Source organism: Streptopelia decaocto, assembly GCF_964273445.1.
Source record: "Streptopelia decaocto genome assembly, chromosome: 6".
Taxonomy (NCBI): Eukaryota; Metazoa; Chordata; class Aves; order Columbiformes; family Columbidae; genus Streptopelia; species Streptopelia decaocto.
The window spans coordinates 51,734,809-51,756,418 of record NC_138660.1 but is presented as its reverse complement, the minus strand read 5'-3'; the positions used below and the strand labels follow the sequence as shown (position 1 = coordinate 51,756,418).

The 21,610-nt window shown below is 46.8% G+C and overlaps 1 protein-coding gene across 1 annotated transcript in view; it reads right to left on the bottom strand.

The window, feature by feature from the left end:
• The window catches only part of CFAP65 (cilia and flagella associated protein 65), a gene marked incomplete at both ends in the record, with an annotated part of 29,460 nt that extends 7,850 nt beyond the window's left edge, over positions 1–21,610 (bottom strand). Inside the window, 22 exons of the mRNA XM_082055611.1 lie at positions 388–579; positions 1,355–1,465; positions 5,311–5,377; positions 6,058–6,234; positions 6,534–6,662; positions 7,468–7,687; positions 8,517–8,645; positions 9,029–9,194; positions 10,119–10,271; positions 10,935–11,159; positions 11,570–11,815; positions 12,703–12,840; positions 13,845–14,207; positions 14,592–14,792; positions 15,264–15,529; positions 15,851–16,073; positions 16,564–16,709; positions 17,373–17,572; positions 18,708–18,874; positions 20,296–20,398; positions 21,070–21,227; positions 21,536–21,610. Coding sequence (XP_081911737.1) covers positions 388–579; positions 1,355–1,465; positions 5,311–5,377; positions 6,058–6,234; positions 6,534–6,662; positions 7,468–7,687; positions 8,517–8,645; positions 9,029–9,194; positions 10,119–10,271; positions 10,935–11,159; positions 11,570–11,815; positions 12,703–12,840; positions 13,845–14,207; positions 14,592–14,792; positions 15,264–15,529; positions 15,851–16,073; positions 16,564–16,709; positions 17,373–17,572; positions 18,708–18,874; positions 20,296–20,398; positions 21,070–21,227; positions 21,536–21,610 — 3,855 coding nt within the window. The remainder of the gene's footprint in view (positions 1–387; positions 580–1,354; positions 1,466–5,310; positions 5,378–6,057; positions 6,235–6,533; positions 6,663–7,467; positions 7,688–8,516; positions 8,646–9,028; positions 9,195–10,118; positions 10,272–10,934; positions 11,160–11,569; positions 11,816–12,702; positions 12,841–13,844; positions 14,208–14,591; positions 14,793–15,263; positions 15,530–15,850; positions 16,074–16,563; positions 16,710–17,372; positions 17,573–18,707; positions 18,875–20,295; positions 20,399–21,069; positions 21,228–21,535) is intronic.

Here is a 21,610-nt window from a genome sequence, read left to right as displayed (position 1 = left end):
TTCCAGAGGGCTACAGCAGAGTACAAATCAGTCTTGTTGGTGGGAGTTATTGGAGACCAACAATGAACCAAAAAATCTGTTTATATCCCTGGTCATTGATTCTTGAGAAATACATATTGGGATTACTCTGGTTGTGGGGAAAAAAAAAAAAAAAAAAAAAAAAAGTGTTCTTTTGGAAGAACAAATTTATGAGATAATTTATCTGCTGCATTTCCTGGCCAGACCAGCCACTCATTTGCTCTCAAGACTTTGCCTCTTGGAGGAACAGAGCTCAATTCAGCTGTAGCATGACGTGGATCAACCATCAATAAAAGATCTAAAGAATTTTAGGCACACAACAACAGAAAAAAAGCCCTGTTTCTGGCAGTTATGAGGAGAGGGTCTTACCGAGTACATTCTGGCTTCCAGGGGTGAGAAGATCCACTCAACGTGGCCTGTGGTGCCAGGGGGGATTTCTCCTCTAGGAGTTAGACAGACGAACACAGGATGCTGAAAATTTTCCTCCTGGATCCTCACAATGTTGTCCAGCTGAACCTCAAACATCACAGGCATGGAGCTGCCATTGTAGAGTTCATAAATCTGAAGTGAGTCAGAGAGAGCAGCGCTTATTACACCATGCACAAGTTAAACTAGTTAACACTTCCCCAGAGGAGTCTGATAAGCATTAATAATTAATTAGGCAGCTTGTCTCCTAAGAACGAGGAGACCTCATAGTGTCAGGATTTAACACTGAGGCTTGGTAGGAGACTGTGCTGAGGGTTTATCACCACATATGTACATTGATAACTAGAGGGCCTCTCTAAGTGGTGCCCTGCAAATTCAGTCTGGGAGAAAATTAATACAAATTAGCTAGAGGGATCACTCTAAAGCAGATTACTTCAAATGCAAAACCACTTGTATTAAAGTGATCTTAATTTAATTCAACTTTTTCATTTCCCAAGTAAATTAGGCAGAATAGAATCAAAGCCACCATTTTTGCTGAATAAGTGTTTAAGGAAGTTTAATTAATTTACTAAAACACTAATTAGGATTTATTTTCAGAGTGCCTGGAGCAGCCACACAAGTCTTCACTGGGATCCCATGCAAGAGAATAGCGGAACAGCCCAACACACCACATAAGCATTCTGGCTAGAGTAAAAGCCAAATCTTGTCAAACTGGAGCTGGTGAGAGGTACTGTCCCTGCTGCCATCCCAGCAGCCATTTCCAGGCTCTGCCTCGTACTTCTGCTGTGATGTTTTCCTGCGGAGGCCATTCTGTTTCCTGGGAAATGCCTCAGATACTGCCTGTCCTTGGGACACGGTACCACTAGCTCCTTCCGTCCACTGCTGCTGAGTTTGTCCCCAAGATACTCACCTGTGTCAGGGGATGGGAGGTCCCAATGGCAATGGGTTCGAAGAGGTGCTTAGTGGATGCAAAATGAATGTACCGCTGGTACTGTTCCACTGTCACACCGCTGAAGTTCAGCTACAGTAGAAAGAAACGCAGTCACTTTCTCACATGGCCTTGGCCACATCACTAACAACTACACAAGGACTCTTAAACACTTCGTAAGCTGAGGACAACACAGTTACAGATTTAAGTTGGTAATACCAGGACAGTGTGTCCTAAGAAAAAAGCAAGGAGATGGAGAGCCTCTCCACCTGTTGGCTCTTCTCCGAAATGTTTGCATCTTGGTCCAGAGAGAAGGTACTCTTCTCCCTGCTATGTCATACACCAGCCTCAGTGCTTCTCCTTGCAAGTATATGGTAGAAATTCTCCATGAATGAAAGTATCTGCACTGTACACAGGACAGTGTGCAGCTGTGACAGCCAAATCCTTTAGAAAGACAGGATTTCAGGCGAGTAATGGCCTCATCTTGGAAAGGACGATCTGGATGTTCTCATTCTGGAGGACATCCTCCTCCAACAATGTGTCTAACAGGGCAAAAGCTGCAAGAGGATCCCAGCTGAATTTTAAGCGATCAAGTAATGACCAACAGCATCCTGTGAGCAAAGCAGCCACCAGCCACTTCAAGCAAAGTAGAGAGATTTATAGAGCTAGTTCATGGAAGGTAGGGACACAGGATTCTGCATTTTGAGAAAACTGCATTCAAGCTAGAGATGAGTCATGATGCACGATTTCCTGCAGGATCACCCCAAAGCACCCCTGAGCTGTCTACCTAGAGACAGAGGCTGTAAAGCAGTCACAGAGTTTGTAATGTCTCTATATGGGCCAAAGGGAGATAAAGTGCTCCAATTCACAATTAGCTAAGCTCAAAGCATGCCTGTCTTTCAAGTGCATATGCAGAAGATGTCTGAAGGTAAGAGTTTGCTTGCAATGGCAGGTGGATGCCTTGGACAGACACCAGCAGGAGACACTGTATCAGCTGCTTCAACAAGAGGAGAGAATGCTTATTCCTCCAAAATAAGCAGTTCCAGTTCAGCTCCATAGGAAAGGGAAGACAGAGAGAAGACTAGAAATACAATGCTAACAAAGTCCCACATGGGATCTTTTCAAAGCATTACATGAACATTCAGCCTCCCGAGGGACTCAGCAAGCCAGATGTGATGCAAAATAGGAGAAGGACATGAGCTGACACTTTCAAACTGCAAGAGAAAAAGGGACAGAAACCTCCCTGAGCCTTGGGAGTGAAACACTCATTTATATTATTTGAGTCAAAAAGCCAGCTTGAATTCCACCAGACCACTACTGCCAAGGAAAAACTGGCATCAGTTTCCATAGAGACAGGATGTGACAATTAGAGGACTATCAGTTAAAAGGAGAAAAATGGGGAAAAGTGAAGACTTGCTGCAATCCATTCTCCTTCCAGAGTGCACAGACTTCGTTCCACAGCAATGACTTAGAGCATGAGGGGACAGAGACACCAGATTCCCCAGGGAGGAGAGCTGCCTGGAGAACATGTGCTGCAGGTGACAACATCTCACAATACCTAATTAACCCCTATGAAGTAAAGTGCAAACCCTTCCAGTTTATGGAACCTGTGTGCTCAGGGATTTTCCCTGGGATCCAGCCCTTCTATCCAGCAAGTTCTGTGACCCAGCCTACCTCATCCTGCAACACCTGAAGGCAGCTGGGCTGTTCCTGCTAAAACTGCTGAGGGCTGCAGATTCTGCCTGGCCAAACTGTCCTGGAGCTCTGGGAACAAGGTCACAGCTGCACTCTTACAGCGCGCTACAGCAATGAGACAAAGGACAATCTGTGAGAGCAGCAGGAGGCCCCATTTCCCCCAAGTCTGCAGAAGTGTCATCCTGTGGTCAGAAGAAATTGCCAGCAGGACATCAATTTGGGACCTTTCAGCACCTGTAAATCCAACCATGTCAGGACTGAAAGGTGGCCACTGAGTGGGGAAGGAGTAAAGGAGAGGGAGCTCACCCTCAAGATGAAACAGACTCTGTTGGGGAAGCAGAGGGGCAGGAGGTCAAAATCTGTCCACAACGGTAGAGCCACCACAGAGGTGAGTTTGGACCTCCCCAAAAACCATGCACTGGGTTGCAGCTGGCTAACATCACCACTCTGAAGCTGGGCAATTTGGAATTTGACAGAACAACCCAGCAACACTCCAGTTCTATGGTCTCCACCTCTGCTTATTGTTGCTATCTCAAATTTCCGAAGCTTAACTTTTGGGGTGACATTATGGCCTTCGCTTCCCTTCAGGCTAACATATATTCTGCACATTTCACCAGATTACCAGGTGAGGATCTGTTCAACTCTGGCATGTGAGTGGACTTAGAGCAGCCTCTGCTATGGGGGCTTGCGGCTCTGCACTCTTCATGCTGTGACTGAAAGAAATGAAGGCACACTGTGTTCAGCCCCTCAAGTGCCCTCTCTGCAGAAGGAGGAGCCTCTTCCACGTCTGCTTTCTGAAATTAGCAGTTCAGAACTGTCACTGTGCATCCCTGCAGGTTGTGATCACCTGCACTGCTCCAGGTCTCTGGGTTGGCCTCCTGCTACCAGAGCTCCCATGCACCCAGTGGTCTTTCATCATCCCCAGGGCCTCCCATGCTTTTTCAGCCCCTTCTGCAGTGACAGCATGAGGGTGGTGGCCTCTGGTAGCCACCAAAGCCACTGGCTATGTGGCAAGAGAAGATGTGTGCCCTTCAGGCTGCTGGTGCTTCAAAGCCTATTCCCTCACTGGCCAGCTGGTGAAATGCTCACATCCACTGTCGGGACTGTGCCAGGCAGGCAGAGCACAGGGAGCCTGTCCAAGGGCTTTGGGGGAAGGCACAGTTAAGCCGCTGTTTGAACAGCTTAGTCAAAGGGTTGGATTTTCAGCTGACAACAGTCCTGAAAGAAAATAAAAATAAAAGAGATGTGTGAACACAATGGTCTCATAGGAAACTTCAGAGACAGAAAGGCTCAGCCGGGCATGAGCTGTGCCTGGCAGAGCACAAGGTACTTTGACTCTAACTGACAGTTTGAGGGAGGGGGAGAGAGAGAAATTAGTTCCAGGCCTGAGGAAATGCTCAGGGAAAACACACCACAGACCAGCTCTGGGATGCTTTAGCAAGCAGCTAAGCAGGAAAAATAAGTAGGAAGCTCCTCTGCCATTGGCAAGGAGAAATAAGTGGGTGGGCAAAGACATGAGGGCTGCAGCACGAACAGCCAACCAGGAGTGCACTGAGTACATTCTGGGCCTGGGGAAGCAGCTGCCTCCATACCTGGAGGATGTTCTGCCAACCCTTTGCCAGCATATATGTCACCAAACTGCAGCCAGTGCAGGTGGTACTTTTGAAAACACCCTGGAATGTGCTTTTCTGCAAGAGTGTAGAGAGGTGATGAGATAGAAAGCTGCATATGAAAGATGTCAGATGCACTGCAGAACTGAACTCCTGGATCACTGCGTGGAAGAACTCATGGCGAGACAGATGAAATGTGGGGAAGCAAGCACAAAAATTCTGACCGTGAGATATACTTGAGTGTGGAAAGCATGCAGGGACTGTAAAACCCAGGAGGGCTGTTTTGGACTTGGATTTGGCTTGGAGGAAGAAGCAATTCTGCACTAACACCACCAATAAAATAAAAAGGTTAATAATAACATTTAAAAAAAATCCCTTGGTGGGGAAACCAGCTGCACCCAAGGGCCACTTAGCCAGCACACTGCCACATCACACTGTGCTGGAACCATGAGTTTGTCAGAATGTCGGTTTTATGTCTCTGCTTGGCCCTGTGTTATTGCCTGGCCAGTGCAGATTCCACAGGAAGGCCACAGCCCCCTGCATGCCATAGAGCTTCTGGGGAAAACACCTTGTAACTCAGTTCCTACCTGCTGCTGTTCTGCAAACAAAAGGAAGAGTTACCTGCAAACTTACCAGAATCTCATGGCCATAGGAAACCTTCAGCAAGACAGGGAGGTGATCAGTGCCAATGAAATCATGTCTAGCAGTGCAGGAGGAGAGAAAAACATTACAAATCAACCTTGTGCCCAGGGTGGTAGAATCAGGGTCACACAGTATATTAGAGACAATCCACTTCCCAGCTAAAGAGTCATGGTTACATAAGGGCCACTGAGAGAGGGAGGGGGAGCATTGTGTTTGGGTGGGAACAAGCGATGCAATGCTGATTTTTCAGTTATATGCCAATTTAGGGACCCAAGCTCCTGGGCCAACACCATTTGAAATGCCAGTACTTGTCATACCAGGTCTGCTGTGAAAGGGGAGGTGTTCAGCTTTCTTTGTACTCTCCACAGGCACACAAGGGCTAGCAACTACAGTAGATGACAAAAATAAGAATATCACTGTATAGTCAAAACCACTGGAAGTGCAGCATCTTGTCTGTCTCCCCAGCTGCCAGATCAAGGCAGAGCAGTGTCCCCAGCATGCCACACTAAATGCCTCTTGCGCTGCAGCATTAAAGCACATTAATAACATACCCCTGAGGAAGACAAGCTTTGTGGAGTAGGGAAACTGGGCATCATCAGGGACATTTTAATTGTCCAGTCCCTGCTGGGCAATGGACATGTGAAGGGAAAGTGTCTGGCATGGAAATACAGGGGACTGGTGGCAGGTGCTGTCCTGGCATGAAGCATGAAGCCCTGAAGTATAGGGAGTTGACGTCACCTGTGTGAGAGCTGGAGTGATTGCTCCTGTCCTGGAAGAAGTTTCCCTGACTTTGGAGAAATGCTGAAGAGCTGGTTATCCTGAATTCTCATCTGGTGCAGCTCATGGAGGCTAAATTCAACATCCTCTGCCCAGTGCTCCATGTCCATCTTCTGATCAGAAGGAAACAAGAAGGCCCTAGGGAACAAACCACCTGCTCAGCAGGAGGGACACACAATTTCCCCAGGGCTGTGGTCAGCATATTCAGTTCAGCCAGGCTCTGCCCAGCTGCTGGACACATCGTGTTTCATCAGAACTGTCTGGAACCCCTTGCTTGCCTGGCACTCAGACCCACCAACAGTCACAGCTCCACAAGGCAAGCCATACCTACAAAATTCACCCTATTAATTTGCAAACGTCTCCTGGCCCTTGTGAGCATTTCCATGTCCCCAGGCAGACCCCAGAAAGCAGGCTGGGCTCCAGCAAGCATTACTTACCACTCCACAGGCACCACACCCTTGTTCACCATCAGAAGCATCACAAGGGCAGGCTCTGAGCCTATTGGGGCAGCCCCAAAGTTGAAGTCCAGCAGGAGAGGGGTGTACACTGGAGGGATCAAGCATGTGCTGGTCACAGGAGAGAAAGAAGAGATAAATTGAGACAGAAGAAAAGGTTGGCAGGGCATGACAGGACAAAGAGTCATTCTACACTGGCTCTCTTCCTTATAATTCTTCTCTGACCTTATGTTCTTGGCCCTTTTGGGTGTAAGGAAGACCCTTAGATTTCATCTATTTTTTTAATATATGCCTAATGAGAGTGAGTGGCACACATGGAGGCTCTGGGAGTCCTGCTTAGCTGAGGCCTCTTTTCAGCTTCCCAGTACAAGGAACTCACTGACATAGTGGAGCAGATCCAGTGAAGGGCCACCAAGATGACTGAGGGTTGGAGAATGTTATTTACAAGGAGCAACTAAGAGACCTGTCTTTCTTCAGTCTTATGGAGCAGAGAAGGCAACTGCATAAGTTGCAACACAAGACATTCCGATCAGATAGTATGCAAAAAGGTTTTTACCATTAAAGTGATCAAACACTGTAAGCAGGTGCCCAGACAAGCTGCAGTTTCTTCATCCTTAGAGATATTCAGCACTGAACTGGACAAGGATCTGAGCCCTGATCTAGTTGTTCCTGCTTTGAGCAAGGGATTGGACCAGAGACTTTTAGAGGTCCATTGCAATTAAATTATTCTTTGTTTATGTGGCTCCTCTCTAGGGCAGGTAAGCAGATAAGCGGAGGTGAGAAACTGCCTGTAGAGGCTAAGATAGAAGAACACTGTGCCACACAGCAGTGAGCTGCAAAGCAAGCCAATGGCTAAAGCATCTGTCTGGTTTGTGAGAGGAACTGAAAGATTCTTTGAGCCATCTCCTTGTCTCACCTGTGCCTTGTGGGAACTCTGTAGGTGAGTTCACTGGGAGCTGGGTCTCGTTCCAAGTACTCATTCAGTGTGTCCAAGGAAAAGAGCCTCCAGAGGTGTGACTTGCTGATACCACTGGCACTCCCTGCTGAACAGGCATCTGTGATGCAGAACGTTGGGTAGATGCCTGTTGCTACGATGCAGCAGAGAGGCCGCTGCTCCTCTTTTGTGCTCGCAAGATCTGTAGATTGGGAGAGAAAGAAACACCAAAAAGTTGCCAAAACAGGCACCATTAAGGGGCAGCTAAATGGAGACATGTCCTACCCAGACCAAAGAAAGAAAGAACAAACAGGACTTGTGCACTGTCTTTTCTTCAGCAGCTTCTGAAAACCTCTAAACCACTGAGTTCTAGTTGTACCATGACTTCTGTATTAGGAGATAACCAAAAGATTATGAATGTGGTGATTTTAAGCAGTGTATTTACAGAGTTCAGTTCTGCACTATGTGAAAACTCCTTTTTTTTTTTTATTTAAGCCTACAGCCTTGTCATTTGATGAAGTGTCCCTAGTTTTCAAACTGAAAAATCATAACCAGTTGTTCATATCTTGTCTTTTCCACATCATTCATGTGGCATTGTTGTTTTCCTCTTTCCAAGGTGGAAACTCCTTTTCTCACTACTCTTTTCTTGTACAAATGTGTCACCGTCACAAAATGCTGTTCCCCACCTCTGATCATCCCTGTTGCCCCTCTCCATGCCTTTTCTAGTTCAACTGCGTTCTTTCTCATACAGACACCAATCAAGACCCGCAAAAAGGACCCCATGCATAGGACTGGTTGCATGAAGCTCTCAGAATATGCTTCAGAACACGTTGTGGAAAGCCATGATCACATCTAACCCCCAAAGGTGCAGCAAAAAGGAGACAGCACATAGGATCCAGCTCTGGTTAATTGCTCAGCCCAGGGATTTCTTCAGGCAGGACTCATACACTGGGAACTGCACAGCTCACCCTGTGAAGGCACAGTCTACTTGGCTGGGAGGGAATAATTTTCCCAAAATACCCATCTCTCACCTGTGGGGTTGCAAATGGCATATTTGATTGACCAGGTGTAATGCAGCCTACGGGCTGGCCTGACTGTTATTCGGACAAGAGCTTTTGACCTTGCAGGAATTGTCCCTCTGGAGTGTTCCAGTTCTAAAGCTGTAGGAGAGAAAAGGTGATATGAGCTCTTGGCATCACTGATCTCTCTTACACCACACATACGTTCAGCTCACAGCTTCCCAAGCCTACCTGCACTCAAGGCACTTTCCCCTCCACTGTGCCTAATCATGAACGTGACAATGAAATGTTGCTACCACTTGCACAGCACAGAACAAGCTACTTTGCTGTACCAACACGTGGAGGTTGTCTCATGTCTTTTCAAGCATACTTTTATCATATGAACCATGGGTACCTTAAGGCACTTAAGAGAATCAATGCAATCTAGTCAGCAAGCAGCCCAACCTCTGAGTTCATGCTAGAACAAATTTGCAGAAAAGAGGGGAAAGCCAAGCCCCCATCCCATGCTATTTCCATTACAGTACCAAGTGGATCGCTGCAGACCTCCTCAGGGTCACAAGGCCTGGTGATCCGTTGTTCCACGCTGAGGATGTACTTCAGAGAACAGTTCCCATCATTTAGCAGTGCAATGCTGCAGCTTTGCAGGTCACCAACCAGAACATTCCCAAGGTCCAGGTGCTCCTTTTGTGCCTGGAATTCAAACCCACAGTTCAAATATCACTGGCACACGTTGAGCATAGCAGTCAAGTGTAACCACCACTTATCTCACCATGTGCTGATCCCTTGGCATGCACAGTGCAGTGCAAAGGGCTCTCTGCTTTGTGTAGGACCTGTCATTCCCTGGGAGATGTTGGAACGGAACTGCAAGGGACGCAATCCCTCCTCCAAAGCATCTCTCTGTTATTTGGGCTGCTGGCTAGGTAGGATGCAGCACATTTGGGGCTGTGAGGACGCTAGCTGGCCAGCTGCACCTGGGACAAGTCTGCTGGTCCCTCCATGACTGAATTAAAAGTCCTCCTCTCTTTCGGCTAGTCATTCACTCACATGCAATTAATAGTGACTAAACACCTCTAAGACATTTCTACCCATCCGTCCAACATGATTGACACTGGGCAATGACTTACAAAAGTATTATTTAGGTCTGGTTCCTTAGGAAACCTGCCTGAAAAATGAAGGTGGATGCACAGATCTGCAGATTATAGGAGGAAATCCAAGGGGATGTGTGTGGGCCACACCACTTTAACTGTTAGATCCAGTATATCTAACAATCAGTCTGACAGCAGAAGAAATGCAGAAGGAGAGCAGACAGTACAAACAGAGAGCTGCAAGTCCCAAGGAGCCAAATGGCTTGCTCAGTTCAATCTGGAACAGAGGAGTCGAGAGTGATCTCGGAGGGTTCAGGTAGGTCACATTTGAACTGGCAGGACATTTACCTCATGCTGTTGTCATTAAGCTGCCAGAATCAGTGCTTTCATCTTCACTGAAAGCAACATCTGGGAATTTCACTGTAAATCTTTGTTGGTTGTTTCCAGTACAGGTTGTGCAAAAAGAAGCCCAAGACCTCCATCCCACTGTAGTACCCCTCCTACTACCCAGTGGACCCCAGTTCCTTACCCTGATAGTGCCCAGCATCCCCTCTCCAACAATCCGTAAGGCATAAGAGACACTTTCAGGAGACACAGAGTCTGGGCTTTTCCTACTCACAAACACCATAGCTCGCAGCACATACTTTGTCTCCTTGTCAGGAGTGAAAGCCCATGCCTGAGCCTGAAATCACAAGAGGGAAAGAGAGTGCTCACTGGAGCTCCAGATCAGACCCAAGCCTATAAACCACAATAGTTGCATGCAAATGCACAGTCCCTTCCTCCACTGTAGCTAACCTAGTCCTCTACAGGCAGCTCTGGAGACACTCTCACTTTGGGCCTCCACCATCTCTATCTGTGTCAAAGGTTCATCATGGGAACGCACATTCAGATGTTCAAAGCCAGAATGATATGCTAGTCCATGCTGCTCTCGAAGAGCACTCAGAGAATACAGTAGAAGTTTAGAACCTGAATTTACATGTGGAAGAACAGAAGAACATATCATAAACTCTCTTGTGCTCCCATTTGACCTCCATCTATTAACATCTCCTGGTGCACAACAAAGTTGCTGCTGTGTTAATGCTTGGTCCCACTCAGGTATCATTAACTAGTGCCTGCTTAAGACCCCTGTAGCCGAAGAGGATGTGATCATGTTTGGGAAAATCCACATTGCAGGAACCAGCATGACTGCAGATGCTGGCTAGCAACCCACGCTAAAACACAGACTGGTATTCTCAAACTTTCACATTAATGACCAAATGACTGGCAGCCCTCACATTTCTGTTCTCAACACTCCACAGCTGTTTTGTAGAGACCAAAATACAAGTTGGGCAGAACCTGAACTTACCATGGCTTCATAAGGATGAAGGATCCCTGCAGTGGGGGTGACAGACAGGATTTTGCTGTCAGATTGATGGATCTTCCATGTGAAAACCATGGGTAGCCTTGTGCAGTTTTTTATGGTATACATTCGTGTTGAGGAGGTCCCTATATAGACAGGCTTGAAGTACAGATTTCCATCACCTTCTAAGAGCAAGAGAAGGGACTCCCCACAACTCCGGAGATCAATCTCCTATGGAATTAAGGGAAAAAAAACAGACATTAGCTATAAGTCTCAGCTACCTCTGGAGGAACTTAACAAAGATGCTGCTTCTTCCAAGAGAGAAGCAAGAAAAAACTGAGTCTGAAGGAGGAGGAGAAGGACTCTAGGTTGTTCCGTCAAGGAGGGCTCTGAGCACAGTATAGTACATTCCAGGAGATGGAAACACAAGGGAACAAGGGTTACGGGATGTCTGGTACCACATCCACATTCTATCTGCAATGTTGACCCCATCTTAAATGTTATTTAATTCTTATTTCCAAAGGGAAACACCCAAACTAACCATTATGAGTTATAACAGGGGTCACAGTGCAGTCACTGTAAAAATGGAAGACTACAAGGAAACAAATCTTTCCCACCATCTTCAAATTCCCTCTCCCTACCTTGGTGTATCCAGGACAGGAGTTCAGCTGCAAAGGCAGGACATGCTGCTGTGAGACTGTGTTAACTGGGTGAGTGGAGAGAAAGAAAATCTGGTGGCCTCCTGGAATGATGTGTCCTGAGTGGGGCTTGACCAAAACAGAAGGGCAAGCAGCTTGATCCACACTGAAGGTTATCAGTGAGGCACCTGTGTTCGAGAGCAGCATACTACAGCAGGTATCAGTGTCAGGAGCCACAGGAGGAAAAGTCTGGTGGAGACAAGCAAGAAGGGTTGTTTGCACTGGGTGTAAGAAAACCAGCTCAAAGAAAAAGCTTTTGCTATGTTGAATTCCAGGTTTCAACAAGCTCTATCCTGAGCCTATGGAGAACTCTGTAGCTGCATCTCTTCAAGGAAAGAAAGGAAGTCACCCCAGGGTATAAAAAGTATGTTCTTTTACCTTCCCACAGTGGCCCTCACCTTTCACAGGCTCGTGGGACCAACGAAGTGCCTTTACTTATGTAATGCTTTCTGTTCATCCAGTAAGTGAACTGCTTGCTGGGACCTGCAGCCTCTGCATGGACAGTGACCTCCTGGATTGAGAATTCCAGCAGGCTGGAATTTGTTCCAGTTCATGCATATCAGATGCAGGCTGCATGTCCTGAACTAACTGAGGAGATTTTGTAAGAGGTTTTCAAGACAATTCTTACTTCCTAGGGTCAGATTTCACTTTACCTCATAGGAACAATACTTTCTTGTGCTACGGAAACAGCATGGACAGTCAGGGAAACTTCCACTCAACCTTGCAAACACCTATTTTCTGTAAGTGTGGATTCTGTGTGCCGCCCTCCATTTGCCTATGTGCACACAGAGTGTCCAAGGCTCCCAGGAGAGGACTAAGCACTCCTGTCAGTGCCTACACCCAAGGAATAAGACTCCAACATCTTTCCTCTCGGAGCTATGGAGATGCTCAGTGCAACCTAACACACTGGAGGAGTGTTAGGAGAAAGAGCGTCCTACCTCTGTTCCAAAGCAGGAGTCTCCACACCATCAGAAACCACTTAAGCCACATTTTAGGATGGTGCCATAGCAGATAAAGACTTCAGAGGTAAACAATGAGTGCCTCTGCAAAAATCCAAGCTTCAACCAGTTACACACCTTGGGCACATCCAGTATGTACTGTGGAATGAAATGCTCCCGTCCTGCCTCATAGGTGTGCGCTCTCAGCCTGACAGTCAGGCACCAAGATGGACAGATGGTGGCATCCTCCTCTATGTTGCTGTAGTGTCTCAACACCTGCAGGAGGCATGCAAGGGACAGAACACAGTTCATGGGGGAAGGCCGTGTGGCAAAGTGCCTCCAAGTGCATGGGTCATCACTAGCGGCAGTTTGTTTCCATGGGATCCCTGGGGCTGAGGAATTGACTTTTTCAGGGAAGAAGGACTGACCAGTGCCAGATAAGGAACACAGGTAAGTCCCACTTGCCCATATAGCTACATTTCAGACCTAAAAGACCACTGAGCGACTTTGAAGCAGAAGAACCTATCCATCCGATTCTGTGATACCACAAGAGTTGCCTTAGGGAAGAAGGATCGACAGACACTGTAGTGCTGTTTGAGATACTTGCAGGTGCTAGAGTTAGAACTTAAAGAGTCACTGAAAATAATAATCTATCCTTTACCTGAGCTTAAAAACCTCCTGACCCTAAGGTTACTCCCAGGTATCCTCCACACTGGCTTAAAATGGAAAAAAATTCAAGAAGGATAATCAACAACATAATGAAGATCTCTCTCGTCTACCAGGGAGTTTCTGAGTGCTAAAACTCCTGCAATTGCAGCCTCCTGTGATAGGAATCCCACACCACATGGGAGGAGAGGCTGCAGTGATACACAGTGCCTTCAGCAGCTTTACTTGTGGAGGGCCAGGCAAAAAAAACAAGTTACTACCCATCACTCAGGCCAGAACAACCATCCTTGTGCAGGTTCCCATCTATGCTAATAATGCAGTAACTCACAGTAATTCCTTCTTCAGTGAGGTGTACATTACTTCACAGTTACTGAGAGTAAGAGCAAGTACAACTGTCCATATGCATGAGCTGTGGTTTGCTTTGCTGATTTATCTTTGCGAGCACACAGGCGAAGAAGAAATTTTAACCCACCAGCATATCAAAACAACAGCCAATGCCAGTTTGCCAAACTCAAAATGAAAGGTTCCACTGACTTTTAACTCCCCCAAAGCCTTCAGCCTGCAGTCTCTTGTCAGGCCCTCTCTGGAAACTGGTCCTAGCAATTCCTACTAACCTTGTAGAAGGCAAAACCTTCCAGCTCCGCTGCATAGAGACTGTTGAGCTGAGTGGGCTGGAAAAGGACACGGAAGGCTGAAGACTTCAAAGGTGGTATGTCACAGATTTCGGGGCTCACTTGGAAGGCACTGTCATGGGCTGTAGTCCAGGCAACAGTGATCTTTCCTTTGGTGTGGTTGGTCACACAGAGAGGAAGCGGTTCTACCTTGTGGAGTGGCACACAGCAACCAAAATCATACTCCTTGGGGGTGACACTAACATGAGGAGGAAACAAGGCCAGGTCGCTGTTTACACCATCATAGAAATATTCATTCATGGGGCTGGCTTCAAAGTATTCCTTGGGAGATTTGTCCTCAGGGATCTGCAGGATGAAAACATCTCAGGGTGAGCAGAGGAAGTGGGAGACACCAGGCACTACAGTCCTGATTGCCTTCACACATAAGATGCACTTCAGTAACAGTTATCAGGACAGCTCAAAGTCTTGGCTTCATGGAGGTTCCTGTTTGTAAGCCAGTCCTCAACCTGAAACCACAGGAAGCAAAAGAAGACCCTGTGATTGAGTTAAAGCCAGGAAGTGGCTTAGTAGATGAGCTTGGTGTGCGCTAGGAACATTAACAACAGAGATACTAAATAATTCAGTCTGGCACCTGCAAGTCCTTCTTCTGTCTGTCCTGTGCAACAGAGTCCCAACATTTGCAGAGAACAGCACAGGAGTATCTTAAACTGCAGGGAGGGCAGCTCATACCTCAGGGGGCAGCATGAGGGCTCCCTTTTCATCCATCAGCAACTTTCCATCCTTCAGCATCACACTCAGGATATCAGGGGGGTACAAGGTCAGTCCCCTCACCATGTTGGTTCGGTACCAGGAGAGGTGTTTTGCCTGAAGGATGGCTGGCTTAACTGTGTCTGAATGGCAGGTACCAAAAAAGTCCACATACATAGGTTCCTGGGAAAACACCAGAAAGGATAAAAAGAAATAAACTGCATTTATGTATTTGTTTTGAGAGTTACACCATCCTAGTACCTCACTTCCAAAACCACACCTGGGAAAGGCTTACCATCTCCAATGTTAGACTGCCATTTGCTTTATGTCTTAATGCGGCCCAAGAACTTTATTGAAACTGGAGTGAAAGTTGAAGGCACTCAGTGCACAGCTGTGCAGCCAAATTTAACTCAGAGACCTAAATGGACAGGAGCCACTGAAGATGCAGCTCACCCCACCCATAGGCATTACTGACTGTCTGTCCACACCTGCAGCACGGGGATTCTGCTCAACAAGGGCCCAGGACAGGTATCAATGGAAATGCAGTGGGAAGAGATTTGGGGGGCTGCTAAATGAGAGGCCAGCCCTGGTAGGTTGCACTGGAGGAGCCCTCTGAGGTGTCACAGCCATGAAACCACCCTTTGCCTCTCATACCTGATGATGGACAAGGCACACCACTCTGCGGTGATAGCTGATGGGGTGAGTAGGTCGAAAGGTCACCTTCAGCACTAGTGTTGTTGCACCCTCCAAGACTCCACAGGGGCGATCCAAGGAGAAGACGCTCCCTCTGCCATCAATATCAAACTGGTAATAGGCCGAGACATCTGAGGTGTTGCTGATTTTCAGCGTCTGCATCGAACTTTCCCCAAGGTTGATCCAGTCGAAGTCCACAGAGTGTTGGTGCAGGAATACTAAGGGACCTAGCACAACAACATGCAAGACAGATCCTGTCAACATGTCACAAGTCACTGCTGCAATTAACTGATCTTACCAAACCAGAATGACCTCATTGGCAAACTCACCAGCCCTAGCAAACAGCTGGACATTCACTTCCAACAGCCTCACATCTGTCTCAGGCAAGTATATACCCCAAACAGTGCACCAGGAAACAGCCTGGGTCCCCGCCGAAGGTAGGTTATGACTGAAGGCTGTGACAGTCCTTAGTCCTTGCCCAAGCACTAGCCCTTCCCCTGTAGCACTAAGAAGACATAAAGAAACAGGAAAGGCTTTTACTCTGTTACCTTTACAGAAGCCAACCACCTTCAGGACAGTTTGCAGGAGGCAGTCAGCAGATGTGATAGTGAAATAGTCAGTACTGTGCTCCCCGACCATCTGAGGCTGAAATCGTATGGACAAGACCAGCTTCCCCTTGGCAGGGACAAGACCATGGGACACATCACAGGAGAAAACATGATCTTGAAGTGGAGGATCTTTTGCTCTTTCGATCCAACATAGTGCATCAACCTGCAAGCAGAAAATAAACAGGTTAACAAAGGAGCTGACAGAAGGTCCTGGATGCAGGATGGCCATGAATGCAAGACACTAATTAGTGAAGACCTGCAGTTTTCAGCAGAGCTGACCACCAAGAACACCAAGGCTACTGCAGACCAGCACAGAAATGCTGTGCAAACCTCTACAACCCTGTCCTGCTGAGGCACTGCTGGCATCATATGTTCAGAAGTCTGCAGGCTGCAGCAAAATGTCCTGCTGATCTCTAGGGTTGGGGAGCTCCTCCTGACAACAGGGAGGATGGTTCAAGGTGACCGCAAGGGTTAAAGTAGCCTAAGTGACTGTTGTGACCAGGAGGACAGGCAGACACATAACTTATTTTCCCTCCATCTATAGTTCCACCTTGTGTGGGGATTTTCTTTTGGGTTATTTTCACAACACTAAGGCACTCAGGATCACAGGGAAACATGCCGGCTGCTCACAAGTACTCTCTCTTTGCGCATACCACAGACAAGTTGAGGATTTCTACACATTGCTCCGCAGTTGTTCCCACTGGCACTGATCCAAAGCACAGCACATCCTGAAACTTTCCAGGCTGTACACCTTCATCCTCTTCCCTTGTCACACTCACCCGCAGGTAGGGGTATTTGGCTGTTAAATGGAATAATATATTGGGTTAAGAGAGGTGGAATCTCCATCCTTGGATATTCAATGCCCAACAGGACAAGCCTCTTAACAGCTTCTGAAGATGGACCTACCTTCAAAGTGCTTTGAACCAAATAAGCTCCCTTCCAGACAGTTTACTAAACTCAAAGGCATATCTTTTGTTTGTCAGTGGCCATATAAGGCACCTCAGGCAAGGACTTGCTAATGAAACCATTGCTTATTCTAGCTTCCATCCAGAAAGCCTTAGAATTTTCCCTCTGGCTCTTGGTCTAACAGCGACAGACATGAGAGACTGAGTGCAGACAAGACCAGGAGTTTCTGGAGTTTTTTGCATTGTGCTAGTGAATTAAGCTAATTTTTTCCTCTCTGTCAACTTAAGCAGGCTCCAGAGATGCCAGTTTGGCCAAACTATGGCACAGGGCATGTTAGACCCTGCTGTCTCTACTGTCACCCTTCCAAATTGACAATAGTACATTAGGGAATTTCACAGGCTGCTCTCAAACCACAGGCTTCACTTGCTCATCAGTACATTGAGCCAACTGCGGCAGAGCCTCAGAGTACAGCACCTCCATGTATTCCTGTGGAATGCTGTTCCACAGTTCGGGATGACACACATTTCTTTGAGTACTAAATGCAATGAAGACTCACCCAGGGCCTTTATCTGGATAGTCTTCTTTTGTTTATTTTCACCTCCAAACCAGCATGTTGCTGTCACATCATACACTGCAGCCACCTTGGCTTGGAAGACCACCTTGACCGTGCACTCAGCACCTGGGCTCAGAAAGCCATAGTCAGGAATCATGTAGAAAGGGCTTGGTACCTCCCAGGCAAACACAGTAATGAGGTCACTAGAAAACAGAGATACATTTTAAGTAGAAAAACTGATCCTTTGCTGCCTGTGCAATCATGCATAGGATGGACCTTTCCTGCGGGGTTATTCAGGATGTGAAGCAATCAATGTCAAATGGCAGAATCCCTAATGCATCTGGCCAAATATGCAATGCTGGGAAGAAATTTGTCTCTAGTCCCTGCAAATGCTCTATTCACACTTTAATGAATCTTAGCTATTACAGCTAAGGATTTTATTAATGGCCATAAAATTTCCTGGCCTCATCGTGTGATAGCAAACAAATCAGCTCCAGAATGAAGAATTTGCTTTTTGTGTATCTAAATTTGCTGCTACTTAATTCCAAATGAACATTTGTTCCTCTGTCATATACCTAGGTGAGAGGAGAAGACCGAGCTGTTTTCCTAATACCTCATTCACCTCTCCAGAGCTCCCTTTACTTGTTTGATTTGTGCAAAGAACATGACATACAATCAGCTTTTTATATTTTATTGATTCCAAGCTGTGTGTTACTTAACATCCATATCTTCCACCACCCTGGACCTCTCAGTCAGTACAAATGATTTCTCTAAGGGGAGAATGAATCACTTTAAATGGTTTCTGGCTGATACCATGCTCTGCTCAAGGTATATGTGCCCTCTGTCCTTTCCACCTTCCTACTGCATCAGCTGACTGATTTGGGGAGCACAGGCCATTTTCAAACTAGTAGAGGCTATTTTGTTCTCACTGTCAACATTTGGAAGTACACCTTCTCCTTACCTGGAGACTTCTTCACTGCTCTCCTTTTTACTATACTGCCTGAATTACTGTCCTTCCCCTATTAAAATAAGACAATCCTTGGTACCTGGGAGCATCTGTGCTCCTTAATGATGAATCTAAGCCACAGAATCCTGCCACTGATTTGGTTAGCTCCATGAACCTAAGGGTAGGCACTGGAGAGACTCTCTAACTTCTGAATTGTCTGTTGCCAAATCAGAGGTGCTGTGACCTCAAAGAAGGCAGAGTTCTGCTGCCTGTGAAGGCAGCCAGCAGATCTAATAACAATGGAAAAGAGTTGCATTCATTGGAGAGTGCAAGAGGGTGCCAAAATACCTGACAAAACAGAAAAAAGGTCTGCACAGCCATGTCTCACTCACCCAATGTTGCACATAGGGAATGTTGTCTCAGTGACATTGTGGACAGCACAGATGGGCAACTGGACAGCAGCTGGAAAGGACAGATAGGAGCGTGGCAGTGTAGCACGCAGGGTGACAGAGAACTCGCCTTCAGCTTTCTTAAAGCAGATGCTGTCTTCATACTCCCTCTGCACAGAAAAGCAAGGGGAGACAGCAGTTAGATGGGCTCCATCTTGCAGGTACTACTGCTTGACCCATGAACACCCATCACCTTCACCCCTGTGAGAGCATTGGGAAAAAAAACATTTGTGACAGAGGCACCAAGGAAGGCCTCTGTGCAGGACAGAGAACATACAAAGCACTCGGAAGAGGTAGGCAGTGAGTAAGGTACTTTGGTAGACGCTGTCAGGAAACACCCTCAGAGAGAGAAGTTGCAGACAACATTTGTTTCACCTGATTTATTTTGACGTAAATGGATTTTTTTTTAGGGTTTCCAACATCCCAGTGAAGCACGTACAGCCTCTCCTTGATCTCCACAAGCACAAAAATATTAGTCTTTGTTTAAATGCTTTGTCAGCTAGAGGCCTAAGCGGATAACGCAACTTAAAGATGCAGCATTGACAGCACTGTGTACAAATAGTCCCAGGACACCTGCTAACCAGCTAAGATAGAAGGAATTGCAAGATACATGTCTTCCACCCTCCCCAGGTGTCACCTCTCCTGATTAACACTTATACAGGTACAGAGAGACCGTGGACACCGCAGCACACACAGTCCTTCCTCTCTCTAAGAAAGGGAGCTTCCTGGTCTAGTGATTGTTGTGGTGCAGACAAACTATTCACTGAAAATGGAACAAGGTCAGCAGCTTATTTCACAAAGGGAACACCGAACAGTCATCAGAACATATGATACTAAGAGAGCAGGGTACTGGGAATCTGCCCAGTGCTCATGCTCTATGGCTAGGGCCAAGATACACATCAAAGACATACAGCTGTGGACAAGAGCCAGAGATCAACACTCACTGCCAAAACAGACAACAGGAACAAGCTGAAAATCAAGAAAAGGGGCTGTTTAAAAATAGTCGCTGCTGTTAAAAATAAAGCTTAAAGAAACCCATCCCATCCAAAAGAAGGGAGGCCCTTGACATTTCCCCTATAGAAAATCAGTAGCCCTTCGATGTACAGGCTTTAGGATCTCCTGTCAGAAAGCAGAGAGTGAGTCCCTCAACCCAGGGTTTTGCACTAAAACCACTCAGCTGAGGCTCCCTGGGATCACATTAGGTGTGGACAGTTTGAGGTTTGAGCACCTTATCTTACCGATTTCATGGCCAGCAGCAGCTTGTAAAAATCTGGGAATACTTTTTGTGATCATCCTTCTCATAACTACTGGCAAACTCTGTAAAGAAGCCAGGGGCTGCGGCTTCCTCACCTGCTGAAGATGTAGGGAGGCCAGGAAAGGTCACCTGCCCAGTGCTTCTATGCTAGAATCTTCCCTAAGGACAGATTCATTCCAGTGAAAACAAATCAGAAAGGACAAGAGAGGCAGAGGCTCTCTGCCCCCGTGAAAGCCAGCCTGAGCACCAAGAACAATTTTGATGTTGCCACTTTACCTTTTCAGTGGGTCGGAAAACGATGGGCAGAGTTAAGGACATACCAGGGCTCAGAGTGATTGGCTGTGGAAAAATGGTGAAGAAGGATCGCGTGGAAGGACATCTAGATAATAAAATCAAAACAAGAGGTTTTGTCTGAGGGCATGCAGCTGTTATTAAATTAGACAGTGAGAGAATAAAAAATCAAAACACTAGATCCCACAACTAGAAGGACCTTACACACCTGACCCCAAGAGTACCTTGGTAGCAAATCAGCAGAAACAGGTGCAGAACCCAGGTGTCCTGAAAACCCACTCACAGCTGTAAGTACATACCCTTTATTTGAACAATAGTTTATATTCCCAGGCATGAGCTAAACATATTGGGTGGAAACACTTGAGTTTCCGAGCAGGGAGGGTGACAGGGAGTTCTGAAGTTGCTCAACATTCAGTGGGACTCCCGGGAGCAATGGTTTCAGGATGAACTAGTGACTGGCTGGCATACATCCACAATTAAAATCTCACTAGACTGGAAATGCCTCACAGACAGAAGTATCAGCAAAACAGAATTTTAAAAAGGCATTTCATTTTAAATACTCCTGCCAGGAACAAGGACTGAATTAGCAGGTTTCTGTCCTGCTACATAAGTGTGCATGTGCTGTCTCTAGCACACAGCCCAGGGAGAGAGGGGGCAGATGAATCTGAGGAAAGGTGCTAATGTGGCTGATATACCAGGAGGGATGAAGATGCAGTGAACATGTGAGGAGTATGAAGGAGAAAGAAACTTCCCACGCACCTGTAGCTCAGTCTCTGGGTTTTCTCATGAACGTTTTTCAATACCAGATGTTTGATCATCTCTTTTCCAAGTTCCCAGCCATGCCACCTGAGTGTTTCAGCCACCTCAATGCCCCAGAATACACCTTTCTTCTTCTTCTTTGACTTTCTTGCAGAGGACTTAGGAAATTGCAACAGGGACATTAGCAATTTGGGAAGGAGGGAGGAGAAATCACTCAAACAGCTGTTTCTCTGTGCTAAAAGTCTCTGACAAAGGACGGGAGGAGCCACCCTGCGGCAAAGCTTCAGGAGCCACCAAAATCCTGCTCCATGCGTCCAGGGGGGACACCTCCTGGCCACAGCCCAAACAACAGATACTAAAGGATCTTATGAACGAGGGAAGCAAAGGCTAAAGGCATTTTTTGTTTTCTTCTCTCCCTGCCAGTAAATCCACTCACACCAATAGCACCCTTTGCTCCTCTACTGACCTTCCTGCCATAGCCATAGCACCGCTTCTGAAAAGAGTCAGAGTTTTGGGGCTTGCCATGCAACTGAGCAAGCAT